This window comes from Prionailurus viverrinus, chromosome A1 (genome assembly GCF_022837055.1).
Source record: "Prionailurus viverrinus isolate Anna chromosome A1, UM_Priviv_1.0, whole genome shotgun sequence".
Classification (NCBI taxonomy): Eukaryota; Metazoa; Chordata; class Mammalia; order Carnivora; family Felidae; genus Prionailurus; species Prionailurus viverrinus.
Window position 1 is genome coordinate 112,066,058 of NC_062561.1, and position 23,430 is coordinate 112,089,487.

The 23,430-nt window shown below is 38.7% G+C and overlaps 1 protein-coding gene and 1 non-coding gene across 3 annotated transcripts in view; one reads left to right on the plus strand and one right to left on the minus strand.

Moving 5' to 3' along the window:
* DDX46 (DEAD-box helicase 46) overlaps positions 1 to 23,430 on the plus strand; it is a 69,300-nt gene that overhangs the window by 21,333 nt on the left and 24,537 nt on the right. For both annotated transcript variants that reach the window (XM_047864476.1, XM_047864484.1), the window contains exons 12-15: positions 2,110 to 2,188; positions 3,972 to 4,054; positions 12,935 to 13,099; positions 13,609 to 13,771. In XM_047864476.1, coding sequence (XP_047720432.1) covers positions 2,110 to 2,188; positions 3,972 to 4,054; positions 12,935 to 13,099; positions 13,609 to 13,771 — 490 coding nt within the window. The remainder of the gene's footprint in view (positions 1 to 2,109; positions 2,189 to 3,971; positions 4,055 to 12,934; positions 13,100 to 13,608; positions 13,772 to 23,430) is intronic.
* Positions 8,514 to 8,621, minus strand: LOC125147420 (U6 spliceosomal RNA). The gene has a single exon (XR_007145184.1). It is a non-coding gene; the product is annotated as a U6 spliceosomal RNA (small nuclear RNA).

The following is a 23,430-nucleotide window of genomic DNA, read 5'->3' on the forward strand; positions in this document are numbered from 1 at the left end:
GAGTTCAAGCCCTGCTTGGGCTCTGTGCTGACAGCTCAGAGCCTGGAGCCTGTTTCAGATTCTGTGTCTCCCTCTGTCTCTGACCCTCCCCTGTTCATGCTCTGTCTCTCTCTGTCTCAAAAATAAATAAACATTTAAAAAATTTTTTTAAATCTTAAAAAAGATGAGGTTTAAAGATAATAGTGAGGATGAATTATGTTAATCTTATATTTTAAGATTTTCAGTCATTTTTATACCTTGGCTTTCCTGATATTCCTCTTTGTCTTTCTCTGCTCAAGGAAGGCAGATATTTTTTTCCATTTTATAGATAAAGAAATGGCGAGAAAGGTTAAGTAAGTTGATCAAAGTGTTTAGGCTAACAAGACTTAATTTGTCCCAGAACCAGGTCGTCTGATTTCCCAACTGGCTCTAATTCATGTGACATCTTTAAAAGGTGGTGATGACTGTTTTGCATTAATACCTGTCTCACTGGTATCTTTAAATGTTTTTGGCAAGAGTTATTTATTTACTAAAAAAATTTTTTTAATGTTTATATATTTTTGAGAGAGAGAGAGAGAGACATAGCATGAGCAGGGGAGGGACAGAGAGAGAGGGAGACACCGAATACAAAGCAGGCTCCAGGCTCTGAGCTATCAGCACAGAGCCTGATGCAGGACTCAGACTCACAAACCTTGAGATTATGACTTGAGCAGAAGTTAGATGCTTCAACCAACTGAGCCACCCAGGCGCCCTGCAGCAGTTATTTAAACATAATTTAATTTACTCTCTTTACTTTGACATTTTTCCAAATGTCTTCTTAAAAATGATGGTTATTAGATAATTTTGCTTTAACTAGAAGAAGGAAAAAAACCAGGTTGTGTGACCAAATAAGTTTTGGAAAGGTCATGTTGTACAATGTTAAAGTCGACTTTTTTTCTTAAAAGACTTCTTAGGCTTTGATAACGAATATGTCTTCTGATACTAGAAAAATGCAATAAATTAAGTGGCATTATCTTAATTTATTTAACCACATTCCTTTTTAAGGAATATTTGCTGTTGTTAAATGCTTTATGTTTTCTAAGCTTATCTTGCCTCAGTTGTTCTGATGACAGTTTATTGTAAGAAATAACATTTACAAAAAATAACTTTACACATGCATGCATGTTATATTTATATAGAAGTGAAATGAAAGTTTACTGATCTCTAACACATTCTGGTTTTTCCATTCTGTTTCATTTTAAAAATACTGATTGTTGAGGCACCTGGGTAGCCCAGTCGGTTAAGTGTCTGACTCTTGGTTTCTGCTCAGGTCATGATCTCAGGGTTCATGGGTTTGAGCCCCACTTCGTGTTCTGTGCTGACCGCACAGGGATTTCTCTCTCTGCCCTTCCCCCTGCCCACACTTTTTCTTTCTCAAAATAAATAAATCTTTAAAAAATAAAAAATAGGGGCACCTGGGTGACTCACTTGGTAAAGCACCAGACTTCGGCTCAGGTCAAGATTTCTCAGTTCGTGAGTTCGAGCCCTGTATTGGTGAGCTCGAGCCCCCTTTGGGCTCCGCACTGTCAGCTCAGGGGGATTCTGTCTCTCCCTCTCTCTTTCCCTTTCTCTCTGCTCCTCGTGGGATTCTCTCTCTCTCTCTCCCTCTTTGCCCCTCACTCACTCCCTCTCTCAAAAAACAAAAGAAACAACCAAAAAAATCAAATCAAATTAAAAAAAAATAACAAGTGAACAGGTAAATAAAATTAGAAAATGAGAATACTGGTTGTGGATACTCGTGATTCTCTAATGGAAACAATTCTCGACTTGAAAAACATTGGTGTATATAATTGCTTTAATTACTGCTTTCTAATGTTCCTTTCTTTTAAGGGATCATGTGAAATTAAAATTGGTAAAATTCTCTGGTTTTCATTGAGTTCAAAGTTACAATACCATGTCGTCATGTTGCTGCTTCCTTTTCCTTTGTCGTGCTCCAGCATTCCAAAGAATTAAGCAGGAAGCTTTGGAGTCTTCTAATCAGACTTCACTGTGTTACCTTATGGAGCTGTATGGTGACCCTGGACATTATTTTCAAATCTGTTTAAATAAGTATTAGTGATAAATAGACTAAAATTTCATCTTTTTTATTAGATTGCTGAGCTGAAAAGAGGTGCTGAAATTATTGTTTGCACACCTGGTCGAATGATTGACATGTTAGCAGCTAACAGTGGTAAGTCAGGGATATTTTTTGTTGTTCTCATTTCTCGTTTTTGAATTCTATACATTTTTGTTAAATCAAAGCAGATACAAGAAACCACCATTTTTTTTTAATATTTCTTCTTAAAGCTGTAATATCTTAAAATTTACATTGCAACCAGCTAACTGTTGCAAGCATTCATAATATTACTGCAATTTAACTTTCAATTTTTTTTTGAAACTAACTCCATATGATGTTTTTGGTTCTTAACATGGATTCTTAATCAAATTTTGGTCTAGCTTTGCTTTTAATGGGGTTGGGGGGGCTATCTTTTTTTTATTTTTATTATTCTAAACTTCAGACTTTTTCCTCCACAGAAGCTAATGTTTTATTACAATACTGGATAAATTAAGGTATTGCAGCTTCAAGAAATTTTATCTTTTGTAAATATTGCATGTTTTTTTAGCTCTTATGTTGTGCTTTGTTAAATTATTCCCTATCAAAACTGTTACTAAACTGTTGACATTATTTAACTTCTGTGGAGAAAGGCCCTTCGAGATTTATAGAACTGGGCTTCCGAGACTTAAGCCATCCAAGGTAGGTAATTTAATGCTGTTCCCAACCTTGCAAAACTAATGGGGGCTGCAAATGTTAGTATGGAGTACTTAAATATTGGAGAGCATTTACTTTGGCTCATTTCTTATTTTTTGAAGAAAATGCTTTCAAAGGTTTCCATTGCAGTGTTCAATATATACATAATAAAGTATTAAAAACTGTGAGTAATGCATGTTTCTTGTAGCATTCGGCTTGAATTTCTGTATACACTTAATTCTAATTCTATATGATGTTGACGAAGTGACAACGAAATTGTTTGATAAATCATTGTGCTTGTACAGCCTACAAAAAGTTTTGGGTTGAATGCTGATGAAATAATCCCTTGTTTTTTCTCAATGCTGCATTGATTAAGTCTCCTGAAATTCATCTTGATTAATTTTACCTTTTTCCCTTATCTGTCCTTTTGGTTTATATTTAATAACTACTTTATACATGTTTTTGCCAGGTGATTGATTCATCACTTGATAGAAAGGCTTGTGTAAATCCTTTAGAAAAACTTTCCTGTGTATGTTTTTAGTTTTCCACTGCCTAAGAAACCACTTGCATCTGTTTAAACCATTGGGAGCGTTTAATAACATTGAACTTATGATATCTTTGTGTAGAAAAATGTGTGTATGCAATACATTTGGTATTTGAAGTTTTTGTTTAATAATTCAGTTACTTAATGATGTTGAATAGCTTCTCATTAATATTTTGATATGCCCAGTAGAAGCTTCTGACTATATGAAAGTAGTTTATAAAGTAATATTAAAAGGAGGTTTTCTGCGTCTAAAATAGTTAGCACTGGAACTTGCTTTCCACACATACGCTGTAATCTCTAATATGTTTTTTTCTAGGTGATGCTGTCAGATAATGGCTGATGTGGCTCGATGCTTCATCTCAGTCTTAGTTTTATGATGTGTTTTGGAGAGGGCTGTTTTCTGAATTTTACAGGTCCTTCAGGCCCTATGATGGTATGCAAGAGACGAGTTTGACAAAATAAAGGGCCTCATATACCCATTGTCAGAAAGTATTTGCCATTAGATTAAGATCTTGTAGACCAAAATTTCTGTTCACTCTTTAAAGATACCTAACTTACCCCTCTGGTTAAGTCAGGCATTTTAGTTCCCTTTACAGTTTTTTAAAGTTCTTGGTAGTCATAAAATGAATTGTGACTGATTTTTAGTTTTCGTTTTGTCTTTATTTTTTTTCCTCATCTTAGGTCGGGTCACAAATCTTCGAAGAGTAACATATGTTGTTTTAGACGAAGCAGACAGAATGTTTGACATGGGTTTTGAACCACAGGTAATCATTACGTGTCTTAGTGTTTTGAACTAGAAAATCTTGTACCTGCCATGAGAATAACATGTTAATATGGTGTCTGACCTTCTCACACGTTTTTGTTGTGTTGTAATATAGTAGGTTGGGGACATAGGGATTTCAAATAGATAATTATGCTCTGAATTCCTCATAAAACTGGTTCAGAAGGTATTTCTAAAACCATTGTTGCTTAAATTAGAATTGGAATGCTGATAATAGAAGCTTAAGCTTCTCTGTTTTATAGTTTTTATTGTATTTTGAAATAAATTCTTTTAATTCATGCTTTTAATTGCCTCAACGATCAATATAGCACATTTTGTTTACATTCTGCAAATGTAAAAACTAAGGGCCAGAGCATTTGTCTACCTTAGATGTTAATATTCCTCATGCACACTTTGCTCAGATAGAAAATTTCAGTGTTATAAACTTAGAGGGACACATGTTAAGGAACTTTAAGGTCTTAGGAATTTTTGTTAATGAGATAAGGAATGTGAGTTATCAATGTGCTATGGATGCCAAAAAAAATTATTTTTGATCATAAACTGCATTAATAGAAATGGGGTATTCGCTTTCTCAATAGGTGGAGCATGTGACTCTTGATCTCTGGTCTGTGGGCTTGAGCTCCACGTTGGATGTAGAGATTGCTTAAGAAATTCTTTAAAGACACCTGGGTAGCTCAGTTGGTGAGCGTCTAACTCTTGATTTCTGCTCAGATCATGATCCCGGGTCATGGGATAAGGCCCCATGTTGGGCTCTCTCTGAGCATGGAGCCTGCTTAAGATTCTCTCTCTCCCCCTCTGCTCCTCTCTCCCACTTGGCACTCTCTCTCTCTGAAATTTTTTTAAAATTAAAAAAAGGGGATACAGTTAAGGTGGCCTTTGGTTTTTTTCAGTTTATTCATGTGTTCTCCAGAAATGTATTGCTTGTCATATACTTGTATGTGTTGTGTTTAGATTTAGGGATCACAATCTAAATGGGATATACAAGAGCACATAACAGTAAACAGGATTATGGTGACACCCGAACCATGTGAGAAATAGTTAAATGAATAAGTGACATTTAGCTTGGAGTAGAGGATTTGATAGCATCCTTTAATCGTTTGAAAAAAGTCTGTCACATGAAAGAATCATTGAGGAGTAGACCTGGGACCCAGTTGGGAAGCTATAGGGAGCTGAATCTAAGCATAATGTGAGAAAGAACTGGATAAACATTATTTGGAGATGAAACAATTTACATTGTGGGAGGAGGGCAGATACTGAATATGTTTTTCGTCCATGTGTTTGGTTAGAGGTAGGGGGTCCATTTGAGGAACGAGAGCAGAAGGAATTGATGAACAGATGGAAGATGGAATTAGATCCCTTTCAAATGTCTTTCCCAATCCTGGGAAATCTTAGATTTTATGGTAATGTTTAAGGTAGGTGTGGTGTGATTGGGCCTTTCTGGTAAATCAATTAAGTGTTGCCAGAAAGAGGCCAAAATAACTTTTCCCAATCATATGCAGTGTAGTGTGTGAGTCATTTCTTGCCATTAGTGCTTACATCTACATTAAGTACGTGAGGGAGAAATGCTGAGTAACAGTGTATGTGTTAAGCACTAAACCGCTGAAAAGAAGAAATTTTAGGTTAATGATTATTTTGTGAGCTGTTGTGTAGATTAAAAATGCTTGGTTCAGGTTCAGTGCCATAGAGCACTATTTGGATGTTAAAGCAAGTAAAGGCATCCCCATTTGAATCAAAGCTGGTGCTAGTCAGTGCACATCTGCACGATGACTTCTATCTAGAGCAGAGTTGGCAAGCAGTGTGCCTCCAGACATGATTCTGTATTGAAAAAAATCATGAAAATTGGGAACTAAATCAAATAATGCTTAATGTATATTTTTCTGAGTGTAAATCCATAGTAAATGTATATGCTATACAGTGACATTGGCAGAACGTACAGGAGTCTCCTTTTTCACATTAGCATATACAGGCTGGCAGGTTGAAAGGCACTTGGGCAGATCTTTGTGAATTGTTTTATTTATTTATTTATAATTTTAGAGAGAGGACAAGCAGGGGAGAGTGGTGGTGGGTGGGGAGGGGGGAGAGAATCTTAAGCAGGCTCCACATTCAGCACTGAGCCTGATATGGGGTTTAATCCCACAACCCTGAAATCATGAACTGAGCTGAAATCAAGAGTTCGATGCTCAACTGACTGAGTCACCCAAGTGCCCCTAATAGAATATTAAAAAGTGGTTTTCCATGACAAATTTTTCCACAGTTTCTAGGTTCTTTTTTAATTTAGTAAAATTAAAGAGTAAGAGAAGAAATTGATTAGATATAGACCTTGATCTTTAGCTCTAGTTAGCCATTATGGAGCTGGATATACATACTTTGTGAAAATATGTTAAGTAATATTCCTATTAGTTATAAAAAAAGTGGTTATTTACAAAAAAAAAACCCAAATGATTATTTACATGTTTTACTTTTTATTTTTATTAAGAAAGTCACGAATGTTTTAATTGACAGATTTATTCATACGTGTGACTAGTACAAAATGAAGTGATCTAAAGATCACTAAATCTAAAGATTCTAAAGATGTTTACTCCGAGTTTTTACTTTCTTGAAAATACCGATCATGTAGTAAAGTGAGACAGTAAATGTGTTTGTCACTTGTACAGTGCAAAGCAGCATGCTTGCTTCAGTCATCAAGGAGCTCACTGTTTAGTGAGAGATTATTGTAACTTTGAAGGCTGTCTTCAAATTGGCATAAAAAATAGGTCACTGAAGGGGCACCTGGGTGGCTCCATCAGCTAAGCATCCAACTTTTCATTTTGGCTCAGGTCATGATCTCAGAGTCGTAAGAACCCACATCGGTTTCTGCACTGGGCATGGAATCTGCTAACTTAAGATTCTCTCTCCCTGTACCGCTTGTGCTCTCTCTCTTAAAAAAAAAAAAAAAAAGTAGGGGGCACCTGGGTGGCTCAGTTGGTTGAGTGTCTAACTTCAGCTCAAGTCGTGATCTCGCAGCTCATGAGTTCGAGCCCCACGTCAGGCTCTGTGCTGACAGCTCAGCCTGGAGCCTGCTTCAGATTCTGTGTCTCCCTCTCTCTCTGCCCCTCCCTCACTCATGCTCTGTCTCTCAAATAAATAAATAAGTAAATATTAAAAAAAAAAAATAGGTCACTAGATTGATGATTAGATACTTCAGCACCTCTCAGTCCTGTGTTCAGGCCACTGGTGAAGGGTTTGGTGCGTAAGCAGCTCCTATTGAATAATATGGATGCTACTTAAGGAGATAGAGGTACTGAAAAAAGAGCATTTTTCAAAAACTTATTTTTAAGTCTAATGTAATCCTTTACATTAGAGGAAACAGAATCAGGGATGTAATGACAGTTGAGACCTCTCCCTGCACCCCCAAGTTTTATTCCTATTTCACAATAATGCTCTAGTCCAGAGTAATTTTGTTTTTTATGTAGTGTTTATTTTTTAGAGAGAGAGTGAGCAGGGGAGGAGCAGAGAGAGAGAGAGGGAGACACAGAATCTGAGCTGTCAGCACAGAGCCTGATGCAGGCTCGAACCCGCGAACTGTGAGATTATGACCTGAACTGAAGTCGGAGACTTACCTGACTGATCCACCCAGGCCCCTGTAGTCCAGGGTAATTTTTACCAACATACATATCAACATCTCAAGGACCCTATTTGTGACTTAAAGATTGAGATAGTGATATTTACTTTGATAAGTAAATAAATCATTAAGTTGGTAGCAAATTATTTTCTTGAGGGTAAAGGAAAGCATTGCACATTGTCAAGAGAAGTATAAGAGAGAATGTACTAAACTTTTAGAACTTCTTCAAAAGGAGCGTATGCCAAGGATCAAGACTTGAAATCAGTGAAAAGTGGGGGAAATTGCTACCTTTGTAAACATTAGTGACCAGCTGGACTGATGAATTGAGTTTTAGCCTATAGGTATGAAAGGAGAAGTTTAAGGACTTTGTACTTGGCAGCCCATGGCTGACTTTAATTATCTGTGTACTGTGAGAGAGGGAACATACTGAAAAGTTTCAGGAACAGCTTTTAATCAGTAGCCCCCAGTGTGATAGCCAAGTGAGCATAAGAAGGCAATTGAAACCCAGGCCAGTCATCCCTGAAAACGTGTGTCATCATTAGCGTCATACTATGGGCATCTTCACGACTCTAAGCAGTAATAGGTATTCATAAGGAAAATCTAAGCTCCCATGTGTGATAGTTAGTACACCGTTCCATGAAGCACAGGATTTATAGCTTATTCATGAAGATTTCTCTTAGCACTTGGGCAAGAGAGGGAGTTAGTTGTGGTTTTCAAGAAAATTTTCCTCCTTTGATGCCTGTTTCGGATTCTGTGTCTCCCTTTCTCTGACCCTCCCCCGTTCATGCTCTGTCTCTCTCTCTCTCTATCAAAAATAAATAAACATTAAAAAAAAAATTAAAAAAAAATTTTTAATGGAACTCTTCATGCATTTCCTCCTTGCACGGGAACATGCTAATCTCTGTATCATTCCAATTTGTTTTAGTATGTGTGCTGCTAAAGTGAGCACTTAAATGATTTTTTTTTAATGTTTCTTTATTTTTGAGAGCGTTTATTTATTTTTGGAAGAGCGTGAGCGGTGGAGGGGCAGAGAGAGAAGGGGAGATGCAGAATCAGAAGCTGGCTCTAGGCCCTGAGCTGTCAGCACGGAGCCCAGCGTGAGGCTTGAACTCACAAACTGCGAGATCATGACCCGAGCTGAAGTCAGACGCTTAACCGACTGAACCACCGAGGCGCCCCTTAAATGATTTTTTTTTAAATGTTTATTTATTTTTGAGACAGAGAGCATGTGAGTGTGGGAGGCAGAAAGAGAGGGAGACAGAGAATCCCAAGCAGGTTCCGTGCTGTCAGCACAGAGCCCAGTTCAGGGCTTGAACTCACGAGTCGTGAAATCATGACCTGGGCCAAAATCAAGAGTCGGTCCCTTGACCAACTGAGTCACCCGGTGCCCCTTCAGTGATTTATTTTTATGTTCTAAATTTACTTTTATTCAAGTATAATTAACATACAGTGCTATTAGTTTCAGGTGTATGTTATTAGTGGTTCTATATATTACTCCGTGCTCATCATGATAACTGTACTCTTAATCCCCTTCACCTGTTGCACTTATCCCCACTCACCTCCCCTCTGGTAACCACCATTTTGTTCTCTGTATTTAAGAGTATGCTTTTTTTTCTTTTGTCTGTTTTTATTCTTTATTCATTTTTTTTAAGTTTATTTATTTTGAGAGAGGCGGGTAGAGATAATACCAAACAGGCTCCATGCTGTTAGCACAGAGTCTAGTGTGGGGCTCAGTCGCATGAACCATGAGGTCATGACCTGAGCCAAGATCAAGAGTTGGATTCTTAACTAATGGTGCCACCTAGGCATACCTGTTCATTTGCTTCTTAAATTCCATACATAAATGAGATCATATGGTATTTGTCTTTCTCTGACTGACTTATTTCATTTAGCATTATACCCTCTGGGTTCATCCATGTTGTTGCAAATGGCAAGATTTCATTTAAATGACTCATTTTTAAAGATTGCCTTCTATCTGCGTAGGATTTATGTCCTCTGAGTTGATTTTCTATTTGCTTTGATTTCTGCATTCAGATTAGAAACATTGTGTAGAGGTCTGGGAACCTGTAGTTAACTATTTACATTTAAGGGACAGAGAAAAGGCAGCTTAAAATTCAGAGTTCTCTGTGCCAGAGCAGTACTTAGTGATCCTGAGTTTCACTGTTGTAATCTGGCTGGGACTTCCATTTAGATGAGGACTATCTTCTGCCTGACTTCTTGGACTGGGCAGACTTTCCCGGGAAAAATATTGGCCAGTCTCCAGCCTGGACTGTAAAGGCCTGTCTCTTGTTCTAGGTTGGGAAAGAGGCTTGAGGGAGAGTGGGAGCCTCAGTATTGAACATCATGCATTTACTTAATGCTTTTCTTCTTAGGATGTTATCCTTGCCTCATCCAGTCATGTTCTTATTTTATATTCTGCATCAGCTAAACCTTTGGGTCTTTGGCTAGGGTGAGAGAAGGGCCTGACAGTAGGAGATAGGTGGAGGTTGAGGGATTTGATTGCTTCTTTAAAAAAATTTTTATTTGTGAGAGAGTGACAGAGAGAGAGAGCACGAGTGGGGGAGGAATAGAGAGAGAGGGAGACACAGAATCTGAAGCAGGCTCCACACTCTGAGATTCAGCACAGCCTGATGTGGGGCTCAAACCCACAAACTGTGAAAATGACCTGAGCTGAAGTTGGACTCTTAACTGACTGAACCCCCTAGGTGCCCTGGGATTTGATTGCTTCTTAAGCAGACTTTGCATCAATTCTCTTCATTTTGGAATCCCACCTTTCCTCTCCATATAGGGAGAATAGCATCATTCTCAACTTTTTCTTACTGCCAGCTTCTTTGAGCTTGATTAATCTTTTACCATCTTGAAACATTTTGTTGCTTTTTGTTTTGTTTTGTTGACAAATAAAATTTACATACTGTAAAACTCATGCTTTTTTTAAATTTATTTTTCTAATTTACATCCAAGTTAGTTAGCATATAGTGCACCAGTGATTTCAGGAGTAGATGCCTTAATGCCCCTTACCCATTTAACCCATCCCTCCTCCCATAATCCCTCCAGTAATCCTGTTTGTTCTCCATATTTAATAGTCTGTTCTGTTTTTGTCCCTCTCACTGTTTTTATATTGTTTTTGTTTCCCTTCCCTTATGTTCATCTGTTTTGTATCTTAAAGTCCTCATATGAGTGAAGTCATATGATATTTGTCTTTCTCCAAATGGCTAATTTCGCTTAGCATAATACCCTCTAGTTCCACCCACGTAATTGCAAATGACAAGATGCCATTCTTTTTGATTGCCGAGTAACACTCCATTGTATAGATATACCACACCTTCTTTATCCGTTCATCTGTCCTTGGACATTTGGGCTCTTTCCATACTTGGGCTATTGTTGATGGTGCTGCTATAAACATTGGAGTGCATGTGCCCCTTGGAAACAGCACACCTGTATCCCTTAGATAAATACCCAGTAGTGCAATTTGCTGGGTCGTAGGGTAGTTCTATTTTTAATTTTTTGAGGAACCTCCATACTGTTTTCCAGAATGGCTGCATCAGTTTGCATTCCTGCTAGCAGTGCAAAAGAGATCCTCTTTCTCCTCATCCTCACTACCATTTGTGTTTGCCTACCACATCTTTCTTAAAATTTATTTTGTAAAAACTCTGTTTGTTTATTTTTGAGAGAGAAAGAGAGAGTGAGTGGGGGAGGGCCAGAGAGAGAGGGAGACACAAAATCGGAAGCAGGCTCCAGGCTCTGAGCTGTCAGTACAGAGCCCGACGTGGGGCTTGAACCCATAAACTGCAAGATCATGACCTGATCTAAAGTCGGATGCATCACTGACTGAGCCACCCAGTCACTCCTCTACCACATTCTTTATCCATTCATCATTTAATGGACATTTGGACTCTTTCCATAGTTTTGCTATTGTTGATAATGGTGCTGTAAAGGTCAGAGTGTTTGTACCCCTTCAAATCTGTATATTTGTATCCCTTAGGTAAATGCGGAGTGATACACTTGTTGGATTATAGGGTAGTTCTATTTTTAACTTGTTGAGAAACCTCCATACTGTTCTCCAGAGTGGATGCACCAGTTTGCATTCCCACCAACAGTGCGAGAGAGTTCCCCTGTCTCCACATCCTCGCCAACACTGTTGTTTCCTGAGTTAATTTTAGCCATTCTGACACCTGTGAGGTGGTATTTCATCATGGTTTTGATTTGTATTTCCCTGATGATGAGTGATATTGAACATATTTTCGTGTATCTGTTAGTCTTCTGGATGTCTTCTTTGGAAGAATACCCTTCCCAGTTTCCAGCCACCACCATCTACCTTTATTTTTTTTTATTTTTTTTTTAAATTTTTTTTTTTTTCAACGTTTATTTATTTTTGGGACAGAGAGAGACAGAGCATGAACGGGGGAGGGGCAGAGAGAGAGGGAGACACAGAATCGGAAACAGGCTCCAGGCTCTGAGCCATCAGCCCAGAGCCTGACGCGGGACTCGAACTCCCTGACCGCGAGATCGTGACCTGGCTGAAGTCGGACGCTTAACCGACTGCGCCACCCAGGCGCCCCTCACCACCATCTACCTTTAAACCATCATCAGTAATATTACTCATTATTACTTTTTTTTCTTGTTTTACCAATCATCACAAGAATCCTAGGAGTCTTTATTTTCTCCAGGGCTCTACAGACACTGAGGCAATTGGTGCCTGTATCTTACTCCCTCAACAGTATGTTCACCTTCATTGTTCTCTTTCTGTAGCTCTTTCAACCTTTGATACATAATATATTTATGTGTCCACTCTCCTTAGAATAGAAGTTCCATGGAGACAAATTTTTGTCTGTTTTTATTGCATATTTCCAAATAGAGCAGTGCTTGGCACATAATAGTTCAGTAAAATTGTGTTTACTAAGTGAAGGAAAACAGTGGTACAAGGGAGAATAGTTTCATCCCAGATGTAGTTTGAAGACTGAGAATACTGTATTTATTGATGAATTAGGTGTGAGATGAGAGAAAGAGAGAGAGAGTAGTTACAGATGGCTCCTCCATCTTTGGCCTAAACATGTAGATAACTACAGTTGCCGTTTCTTAACGGGGGGGGGGGGGGGGGGGGGACTGAGAGGAGCAAATTATGGGGTAAAATCAATTATAATCTAAGGTAACAGGTTTAGAAGTCACTGAATGGATGTTCTCAAAATTTCTTTCTACTTGATTTTAACATCATTGACTTTTAGAGGCTACACTCAACCATATTTATTTGCATTGTGTCCTTAGGTCATGCGCATTGTGGATAATGTCCGTCCCGATCGACAGACAGTTATGTTTTCAGCTACTTTCCCCAGAGCTATGGAGGCTTTGGCTCGCAGAATCCTCAGTAAACCCATTGAAGTGCAGGTTGGAGGCAGAAGCGTGGTTTGCTCAGATGTGGAACAACAAGTGGTAGGTACAGCCTTTAAGAAACCCTCAGTTCCCTGGATGTTCAGGATGTGATTCTTGTGGGATCATTGTGATGTAGGAAGGTAATTTCTAAAATTAAATAGGATACAACTGTAGCCATTAATATTTTATATGATGCACTTGAATATGCTTTTCTGTGGAACTGCATGTTTAAAATCCTCTTAAAAAATGCCCTTTTTAGTTCATCCCACCAGAAGAGGTGGGCTTGTTAATAGAAATGTCACATCTTGTTTTTTAGTTAATAGGGTGTGAGATCAAGAGGCAGAGAGAACCAGGTGATTGCCCACATTTACAAGCCCCCTCTCTGAAAGTTACAGATTTGTTTTTGGTCTTACTGGTTTATCAATTAAAATCAATATTTTCCTGCCCGGTCTTAAAATATAGCAAGATATTGTCATTTCGCCATCTGCCACAAATAAAATGAGTATTTTTGTTCACAAGATGTATTTGCAGTTTTACTCAGTTAACTTGGTGCGATTTGCTGTTTGCAGATTGTGATTGAAGAAGAAAAGAAGTTCTTGAAGTTACTTGAGCTTCTCGGCCATTATCAAGAATCGGGATCTGTCATTATATTTGTGGATAAGCAGGAACATGCAGATGGTCTTCTGAAAGATTTAATGAGAGCATCTTATCCTTGCATGTCTCTTCATGGAGGTAATGTTTACTGAAGTATCTGTTGAGTATTTAATTTGACCAAGCACTGCAGTGTACTGTGTACTGTGTGTTTACTGTGTACTGAGTTTAGAACCAGAGTTTGTATCTTCTATCTCCTCTTTTATTCAGAACTCTGGGGGCTAATAAGCATTATTATTATTCCATCTTTGAAGTAAAGAAAATAAGACAAGGAGTACATTGGTTTGACCAAACTTTATAGCCATTAATCAGCTAAGGAGAAATAGAACTTAAAATTCTCTGTTTTGGGGCGCCTGGGTGGCGCAGTCGGTTAAGCGTCCGACTTAAGCCAGGTCACGATCTCGCGGTCCGTGAGTTCGAGCCCCGCGTCAGGCTCTGGGCCGATGGCTCGGAGCCTGGAGCCTGTTTCCGATTCTGTGTCTCCCTCTCTCTCTGCCCCTCCCCCGTTCATGCTTTGTCTCTCTCTGTCCCAAAAATAAACGTTGAAAAAAAAAATTAAAAAAAAAAAAAAAAAAAAAAAAATTCTCTGTTTTGTGTTATATTCTTTCCATTGTGCCATGCAACCTGGAGGTTTTCATGATTCACATTAGAGCTTTAATTGAAAGTAACCTTTTATTTTCTGTGTGATGTCTCCATTGTTGTATATATGTAAGACTTAGAACCCTGAGCATGTGCAACAGAGACAGTTTGAATTACCCTCATTAAGGATGTGTTCTGGCAGTCTGTGACTTTGTAATGAACCACCCCAAAATGTAGTGGCAGCTATCATCTATTTTCTTTATAAATCTTTGCTTTAGCTAGAGCTCAGCACTTAACCTAGTTTCTGTTTCATGCTGTATCTGCTGGCATGGCTTAATTGGGACTGGGGATCCATTTCCATATTTGCCTTACTTAATGTGGCTGGGAAGTTGGTACTGGCTCTTGACCGAGCTCAGTCAGGTTATTGGCCAGGGATCCTGGCCCTTCCCTTTGTGGATCTCTCTGTGGGACTACTTGGCGAGAAGGCAAGTTAAGGCTACTTGCCAGGCCAGTTAGGGATGATACTGGGAATTGGCAGAACTTTCATTTCCATCATACTCTGTAGGTCAGAATAGTCCCATGACTGGCCCAGATTCAAGGGGATGGAGGTATAGACTCCACTTCTTGATAGGAGGGTCATTCCCTATGCAGAAGAGCATGTAGAATAAGCCATGCTTTTGCTGTCATCTTTGGAATATACAGTCTGTGACACCAAGTTTCATTGTAGATGCAATTAAAAGGGCTCTAAGGGTATGTATTTGGTTAACTTTTAATGTTTTGAGTTTTGTTTTTTTTTTTTAAGTTTGTTTATTTGTTTTGAGAGAGAGAGAGAGAGAACCAGTGAGTGAGGGGCAAAGAGAGGTAGACAGAGGATCCATCAGTGCTGACAGCAGAGAGACCAACATGGGGCTCTAACTCACAAACCATGATCATGACCTGAGCTGAAGTTGGACGCTTAACCAGATGAGCCACCTAGGCTCTCCTAATGCTTGAAAATCACTCATGTTTTCCCCCTTTGTTTTGTTAATTGGGATGAAATATATATTACATAAAATTTACCATTTTAACTATTTTAAGTGTGTGATTCAGTGGTGTTAAGTACATTAACAGTGCTGTGTAACAACACCGTTATCTATTTCCAGAAGTTTTTCATTGTTCCAAACAGAAACTCTACCTGTTAAATAATAACTTCATCCCCATCCCCACCTTCTGGCCCCTGGGAACGTGTATTCTACTTTTTGTACCTATGAATTTGCCTGTTTTAGGTACTTCACATGAGTGGAATCATACAGTGTTTGTATTTCTGTGCCTGGTTTATTTCACTTAGCATAATTGTCATTGAGGCTTATCCGTGTTTTATCATGTGTCAGAATTTCCTCTTTTTTAAAGTATTTTAATTCCAGTGTAGGTAACATAAAGTGCTGTATTAGTTTCAGGTGTACACTGTACACCTGATTTAACATTTCCATACGTTAGTGCTCATCCCAAATGTGTTCTTTAATCCCTGTCCCCTGTTCCACCCACCCACCTCCCCTCTGGTAACTGTTTGCTCTCTATAGCTAAAAGTGTGGTTCTTGGTTTGCCTATCTTTTTTTTCCCCCTTTGTTCATTTGTTTTGTTTCTTGAATTCCACTTATGAGTGAAGTCGTGTGGTATTTGTCTTTCTCTGACTGACTTCCTTCACTTAGCATTATGTTTTCTGGCTCCATCCATGTTGTTGCAAACAGGGAGATTTCATTCTTTATGATGGCCAAATCATATTCCTCTGTGTGTGTGTGTGTGTGTGTGTGTGTGTGATGTCTTCTTTATCCATTCATCTGTCCATGGGTACTTGGGCTGCTTCCATAATTTGGCTAATTTAAATAATGCTGCGGTAAACATAGGGGTTCATATGTCCTTGTGTCCTTTTTTTTGAGTAAGTTTTTTTGTATTCTTTTGATAAGTACCCAGTAGTGGGATTACTGGATCATAGGGTAGTTCCGTTTTATTTATTTGTTTGTTTATTTATTTTTGAGAGAGAGAGAGAGAGAGAGAGCGAAAGCACATGAGTGGGGAAGAGGGTGAATCTCAAACAGGCTTTAGGTTCAGCATGGAGCCTAATGTGGGGCTTGATTCCATGGGATCATTACCTGAGCCAAAATCAAGAGTCACATGCTCAACTGACTCAGCCGCCTAGAAGCCCCTGGATAGTTCTATTTTTAATTTTTTGTGGAGCCTCCATACTCTTTTCCATGGTGGCTGCACCAGTTTGCATTCCCACCAACAGTGGGTACAAGGTCTTTTTGCTCCACATCCTTGCCAACACATCCTTGTGTTGTTGATTTTAGCCATTCTGACAGGTGTGAGGTGATATCTCATTGTTGTTTTGATTTGCATTTTCCTGATGATTAGTGATGTTGAACATCTTTTCATGTGTGTTGACCATCAGGATGTCTTCTTTGGAGAAATGTCTGTTCACATCTTCTGCCCAGTTTTTATTGGATTATTTGTTTTTTGGGTGTTGAGTTTTATAAGGTGTTTATATATTTTGGATACTACCCCTTTGTCAGATATGTCATTTGCAAATATGTTCTCCCATTCAGTAGGTTGTCCTTTAGTTTTGTTGATTATTTCCTTTGCTGTGCAGAGGCTTTTGTTTTAAGGATAAATGAACATTTATTTATTTATATTGATTTATTTTTATTTTTTGTAATTTACGTCCAGGTTAGTTAGCATCTGGTGCAACAATAATTTCAGGAATAGATTTCTTAAGCCCCTTACCCATTTAGCCCATCCTCCCTCCCACAACCCCTCCAGCAACCCTCTGTTTGTTCTCTATATTTAAGAGTCTCTTACGTTTTGTCCCCCTCCCTGTGTTTATATTATTTTTGAGAAGCGTTCTATTCTGATGTAGTCCCGGTAGTTTATTTTTGTTTGTTTTGCTTTTTTCTTTGTTTTTTGTTTTTTAAGATTTTACTTTTAAGTAATTAGGCCAAATGTGCAGCTTGAGCTCACAACCTTGAGGTCAAAAGTTGCACTTCCACCGATTGAGCCAGCCAGGCACCCCTGTTTTTCTTTGCCTCACGAGAGGCAAAGAACTGTCCTCTCTTCTAGGATTTTTATGGTTTCAGGTCTTACATTTAGGTTTTTAGTTCATTTTGAATTTGTTTTTGTGTATGGTAAGAAGAATTTCCTTTTTAAAAAAAAATTTTTTTTTTTAACGTTTATTTATTTTTGAGACAGAGAGACAGAGCATGAATGGGGGAGGGGCAGAGAGATAGGGAGACACAGAATCGGAAACGGGCTCCAGGCTCTGAGCCATCAGCCCAGAGCCCGACGCGGGGCTCGAACTCACAGACCATGAGATCATGACCTGAGCTGAAGTCAGACGCTTAACCGACTGCGCCACCCAGGTGCCCCCAGAAGAATTTCCTTTTTAAAAAGCGAAATAATTTTTCATTGTATGTATATACCACATTTCCTTTATTCATTTACCTTTTGATGGACATTTGGGTTGTTCCTACCTTTTGGCTCTTGTGAGTAATTCTACTTAACCACTGGTGTACAAGTATCTGTTTGAGTCCTGTTGGCCATATGGCTATTTTTAACTTTTTATTGAACCTGCAAACTACTTTTTGTAAAAATTGCACCATTTTGGAATTCCAGCAGTGCATTAGGGTTCCAGTTTATCCACAGCCTGGCCAGCACTTGTCTCCTATTTTTTTTTTATAATAGCTATGCTAGTAGATGTGAAGTGACATTGTGGTTTTGATTTGCATTTCCCTAATGACTGAGATTGAACATCTTTTTATGTGCTTATTGGGTATTTGTATATCTGTTTTTGAAGAATTGTCTATTTTAGGCTTCTGCCCATTTTTAATTAGGTCATTCGCATCTTTTTTTCATTGCTGAGTTGTAGGATTTCTTTATATATTCTTGATAGCAATCCCTTATCAGATGTACAGTTTACATATATTTTCTCCCATTCTTTGGGTTGTCCTTTCACCCTCTTGGTAGTGTTCTTTGATGCGCAGACGTTTTAAATTTTGAAGTCCATTTTATTTTTTCTTTTTTTGCCTTTTCTTTGGCTGTTAATTCAAGAAACCATTGCCAAGTCCAAGGTTATGAAAATTTTCACTCTTGTTTCCTCAGAGTTCTAAAATTATAGCTTTTACGTTTAGGTAATTCATTTTGAGGTGAATTTTATATATGATGCAAGATATGGATCCAGCTGTATTCTTTTGCATGTGGTTTTTCAGTTTCCCTGACCCATGTGGTAAAAAGACTGTCCTTTTCCCATTGAAGAGTCTTGGCACCTTTGTCAAAATCTATTGACCATTTATTTATCTGAGGGTTTCTGAGCTCTTTATTTAATTTCATTGATCTGTATGTTTATCTTATGCCAAATTTTTCTTTTGTTTTTTTAAGTAAACTCTATCCCCAGCGTTGGGCTTGAACTCATGACCCAGAGATCAAGAGTTGAATGCTCTACTAACTGAGCCAGCCAGGCACCCCTTTACTTTTTTTTTTTCCCAACTTTTTTTAATTCTGAGAGAAAAAAAGCATGAGTGGGGGAGGGGCAAAGAGCTAGAGAGGGAGAATCCCATTCCAACAAGGTCCACACTGTCAGTGCAGAGCCTGACTCAGGGCTTCACCCTCTCGATCCATGGCACTTAACTGACTTGAGCCACCCAGGTGCCCCAACATTTCTTTTTTTAGTAGACTGTTTTTTAGAGCAAGACAGCAGAAATTACAAAGTTCCCGTATATCCCTTGCCCCCAAGTACAACCTCCTCCCCTATCAATATCCCATACCACAGAGGTACATTTGTTACAATCATTGACCCTGTATTGACATATCATTGTCACCCAGAGTCCCTGGTTTACATTAGGGTTCGCTCTTGGTGTTATACGGTCTATGGATTTGGACAAATTTATAAAGACATATTCACCAGTATAGTACCATACTATATCACTCATAGAAAATACTACCATAAGAATCCTCTTTGCCTATTCATCCCTCCCTCCCCCATCCCTATACTGCTGCTTATCTTTTTTTTTTTTTTTTTTTTTAAGTAGGCTCCCCCAAGATGCAGGGCTTGAACTCCCTGCCCTGAGATCAAGACCTGAAACGAGATCAAGAATCAAACACTTAAGCCACTAAGCCACCCAAGATGCCCCAGCCACTAATCTTTTTACTCTCTCTATATTTTTACCTTTCTAGCATGTCCATGTCTACTTTTTTTTTTTTTTTAATTTTTTTTTCAACGTTTATTTATTTTGGGGACAGAGAGAGACAGAGCATGAACGGGGGAGGGGCAGAGAGAGAGGGAGACACAGAATCGGAAACAGGCTCCAGGCTCTGAGCCATCAGCCCAGAGCCCGACATGGGGCTCGAACTCACAGACCGCGAGATCGTGACCTGGCTAAAGTCGGACGCTAAACCGACTGCGCCACCCAGGCGCCCCTCCATGTCTACTTTTAATCATTAGGATAAACAGGCAATAATGACTTATCATAGACGTTTTATTTTGGCCCTGTTAGTGTCATCATTCCTGAAAATGTTTTGGTTGTCATTAGCTACAAAGTTTCTAGTGTAGAACTTTAGTTTTTCTCCACATTTGAAACATGGGACTCAGCTTTCTTTCTTTCCCTAGATGATTTCTTTTCTCTCCTGTTTGTTGTTTTGTACTTTAAAGTTAAATTAAAATGTTTTTAATGTTTATTTTGAGAGTGAGTGCGATTGGAGGAGGGGCAGAGAGAGGACAAAAAGAATCCTAAGCAGGCTCTGGGTTGTCTGCACAGAGCTTGTCGTACAGCTCCACCTCATGAACTGTGAGATCATGACCTGAGCTGAAATCAAGTCAGACCAACTAACTAAGCCACCCAGGTGTCCCAGTACTTTCTAATTTTAAATACTTTGATTAAAACAGGTGTGTCCATGTAAAATCTTGTGTCTCAAAGCAAATAAACAAAATTTATTGTGAATGTAAGATTTATTTATTAGCTTAGACATTTTTTAAGTAGTTTTGTAGTAGAGCAATGTGCTGAATTGCTTTTACCTTTTATTTTTTTAATGTTTATTTTTGAGAGGCAGAGTGTGAGTGCAGGAGGAGCAGAGAGAGAGGGAGACACAGAATCCAAAGTAGACTCCAGGCTCTGAGCTGTCAGCACAGAGCCCAGTGTAGGGCTTAAACCCATGAACTGTGACATCATGACCTGAGCCAAAGTCGGACACTTAACCAACTGAGCTACCCTGGCTCCTCCAGTGTGGTAAATTTCTGAAGGAAAACTAGGGTGAAGTTTTGATTATGAGTCTTGTTGTTAAGCTCTTTTAATGTGTAACTGAATAAAGGCCCATTTGCTATATAAGTATAAAAATGTAGAAATTATTTAGGGCTTTTTAAGAATTAAAAGGTGTAATCATAAAATTCCTAATGTGCATATGAAATTAATGTGCATTTTATACCTAACACATAGTGTAATGATACAGTGAGAAGGATGCTTGGAGATGCCCCACATGCTGTGTCTTCTATAGAGCCACCTGTACTTCTTCGTGTCTTCAGGTCTAGAAGGGGAAGAGCAAAGGCTGGAAGTAAGAGAGTGGATTATATGTTCTGCCCACTCCTGGTCTTAACCTGAAACAATTTTCTCAGTACAGCAATCAAAACATTCTACTGTGGCTTAACTTTTTTGTTAGATGTTTGTCAGCATTATTATGAACATAATAAATGGAGAACATGTTCTTAGTACTCCTTTTTGACCTATCACATGACCTGCAGTAACCCTAAAGTAGGTTACAAATGAAAGAAATATGAAAATACTTTCATTGAACCATGGCTGCAGTTTCTGGTTTGTCAGCCATCCATTTTTTAGCTTTTGCATTAACAATGAATAATTTAAAAATTTCTTAAAAACAGTGCATCTTGGGTACCTGGGTACCTCATTTGGTTGGGCATCCAGCTCTTGATCTCAGCTGGAGTCATGATCTCGTGGGTTCATGGGATTGAACCTTGTGAGCAAGTGGCTTTGAATTCTGTCCCTCTCTCACTGTGCCCCTCCCCCCACTTGCATGTGCTCATGCTCCCTCTCAAAATAAATAAGTTAAAAAAAAAAAACACCGGGGCGCCTGGGTGGCGCAGTCGGTTAAGCGTCCGACTTCAGCCAGGTCACGATCTCGCAGTCCGTGAGTTCGAGCCCCGCGTCAGGCTCTGGGCTGATGGCTCAGAGCCTGGAGCCTGTTTCCGATTCTGTGTCTCCCTCTCTCTCTGCCCCTCCCCCGTTCATCCTCTGTCTCTCTCTGTCCCAAAAATAAATAAAAACATTGAAAAAAAAATTAAAAAAAAAAAAAAACACCAATGCATCTAATAGGGTAAATAATGAAATTAGAAAAGCAGCACACAGGTTTCTACTTACCAGAAATTATGGTATATGAGAACATATACTTTTTTTTATAGGGCAGACTGTTTCGTTGAGGCCTTCAACTTGTACTATTAATATCAGTTACATTTTTCTTTTTTCTGCAAGTGACAAAAAACTAATCCAACTGCCTTAAATCATGAGACATTTTTATTATTTTATAAAAATGAAATCTAATGGTGAAGTGACTCCAGATTGTTTCATTTAGTGGCTCACTGTCACTATATTGTATTTTCTGTACTGCCATCCTGAGCATGTTAACCTAATTGTTTTTTTTTTAAGTTTATTTATTTATTTTGAGGTGGGGGAGGGGCAGAGAGAGAGAGAGAAAGAGAGAGAGAGAGAGAGAGAGAGAGAGAGAGAGAGAGAGAGAGAGAATGCCAAACAGACTCCATGCTGTCTGTGCAGAGCCTCATGCTGTGTGTGTTATCACCAACGGTGAGATTATGACCTGAGCCAAAATCAGGGGTTCACTGCTTAACTGGCTGAGCCACCTAGGCACCCCAAGTTAGTTTTTAAAGTAGTTTTTTTTCATGGCACCAAAAAGGCTTCTGCAGTTTTAACCATCACTTTTTTTTTTAATTAATTAATTTATTTTTATTTATTTTTTTTTTTAAATTTTTTTTTTCAATGTTTGTTTATTTTTGGGACAGAGAGAGACAGAGCATGAACAGGGGAGGGGCAGAGAGAGAGGGAGACACAGATTCGGAAACAGGCTCCAGGCTCTGAGCCATCAGCCCAGAGCCCGACACAGGGCTTAAACTCACTGACCTCGAGATCATGACCTGAGCCGAAGTTAGCCGCTTAACCAACTTAGCCACCCAGGTGCCCCTAACCATCACTTTTGTATCAGACAAATTACAGAGGAAGAAGACTATTTCCCATATGTCTAGGTGCCTTTTTCCCCTCTTATTTTTATAACCACAATTTGTAAACACAGAAAAAATCTGAGAAAATCATATGGTGAAGAGCCTTGAACATCCAGTACTGGATTCTACAACTAACATTTTGTTGTATTTCTCTTTCACATCTTTAGCCATCTGTCTATTCTACCTACTCATCATATTTCTTAGTTTTTTTTGATATGTTTTAAAGAAAGTTGTAGCATCAGCATATTTCACTTCAATATGCAGATGGTTAACACTAGTTCAAAAATTTTTTATTTTATTTTTTAGAATAACTATGTTTTTTAAGTAAACTCTGTCCCTATCGTCGGGCTCAAACTCAAGACCCCAAGATCAAGAATTGTATACCGAGCCAGTCAAGCGCCCCCCAAATTTATTTATTTATTTATTTATTTATTTATTAAAAAAAATTTTTTTTTAACGTTTATTTATTTTTGAGACAGAAACAGAGCGTGAATGGGGGAGGGGCAGAGAGAGAGGGAGACACAGAATCAGAAGCAGGCTCCATGCTCTGAGCCGTCGGAGCCCGACGCAGGGCTCGAACTGACGGACCGCGAGATCGTGACCTGGGCTGAAGTCGGACGTCTAACCGACTGAGCCACCCAGGCGCCCCGTCCCCCCAAATTAAAAAAAAACACACAAACTATAGGTAAACTGTAGTAAAATGTACAGATCATAAGTGTGCCCTTTGATGAGTTTTGGTCACCTTGTCAGTTTCTGTTGATTATCTTTTTATTTTGTTTTATATATTTCTATATTTTTATCTAATAATTTTGATTTGTATACTGCCCTTTATGAATAATCCATTGTAGGGTCTGAATTCTCATATTTTCCTTAAGACTTTTGTTTTAATAAGACA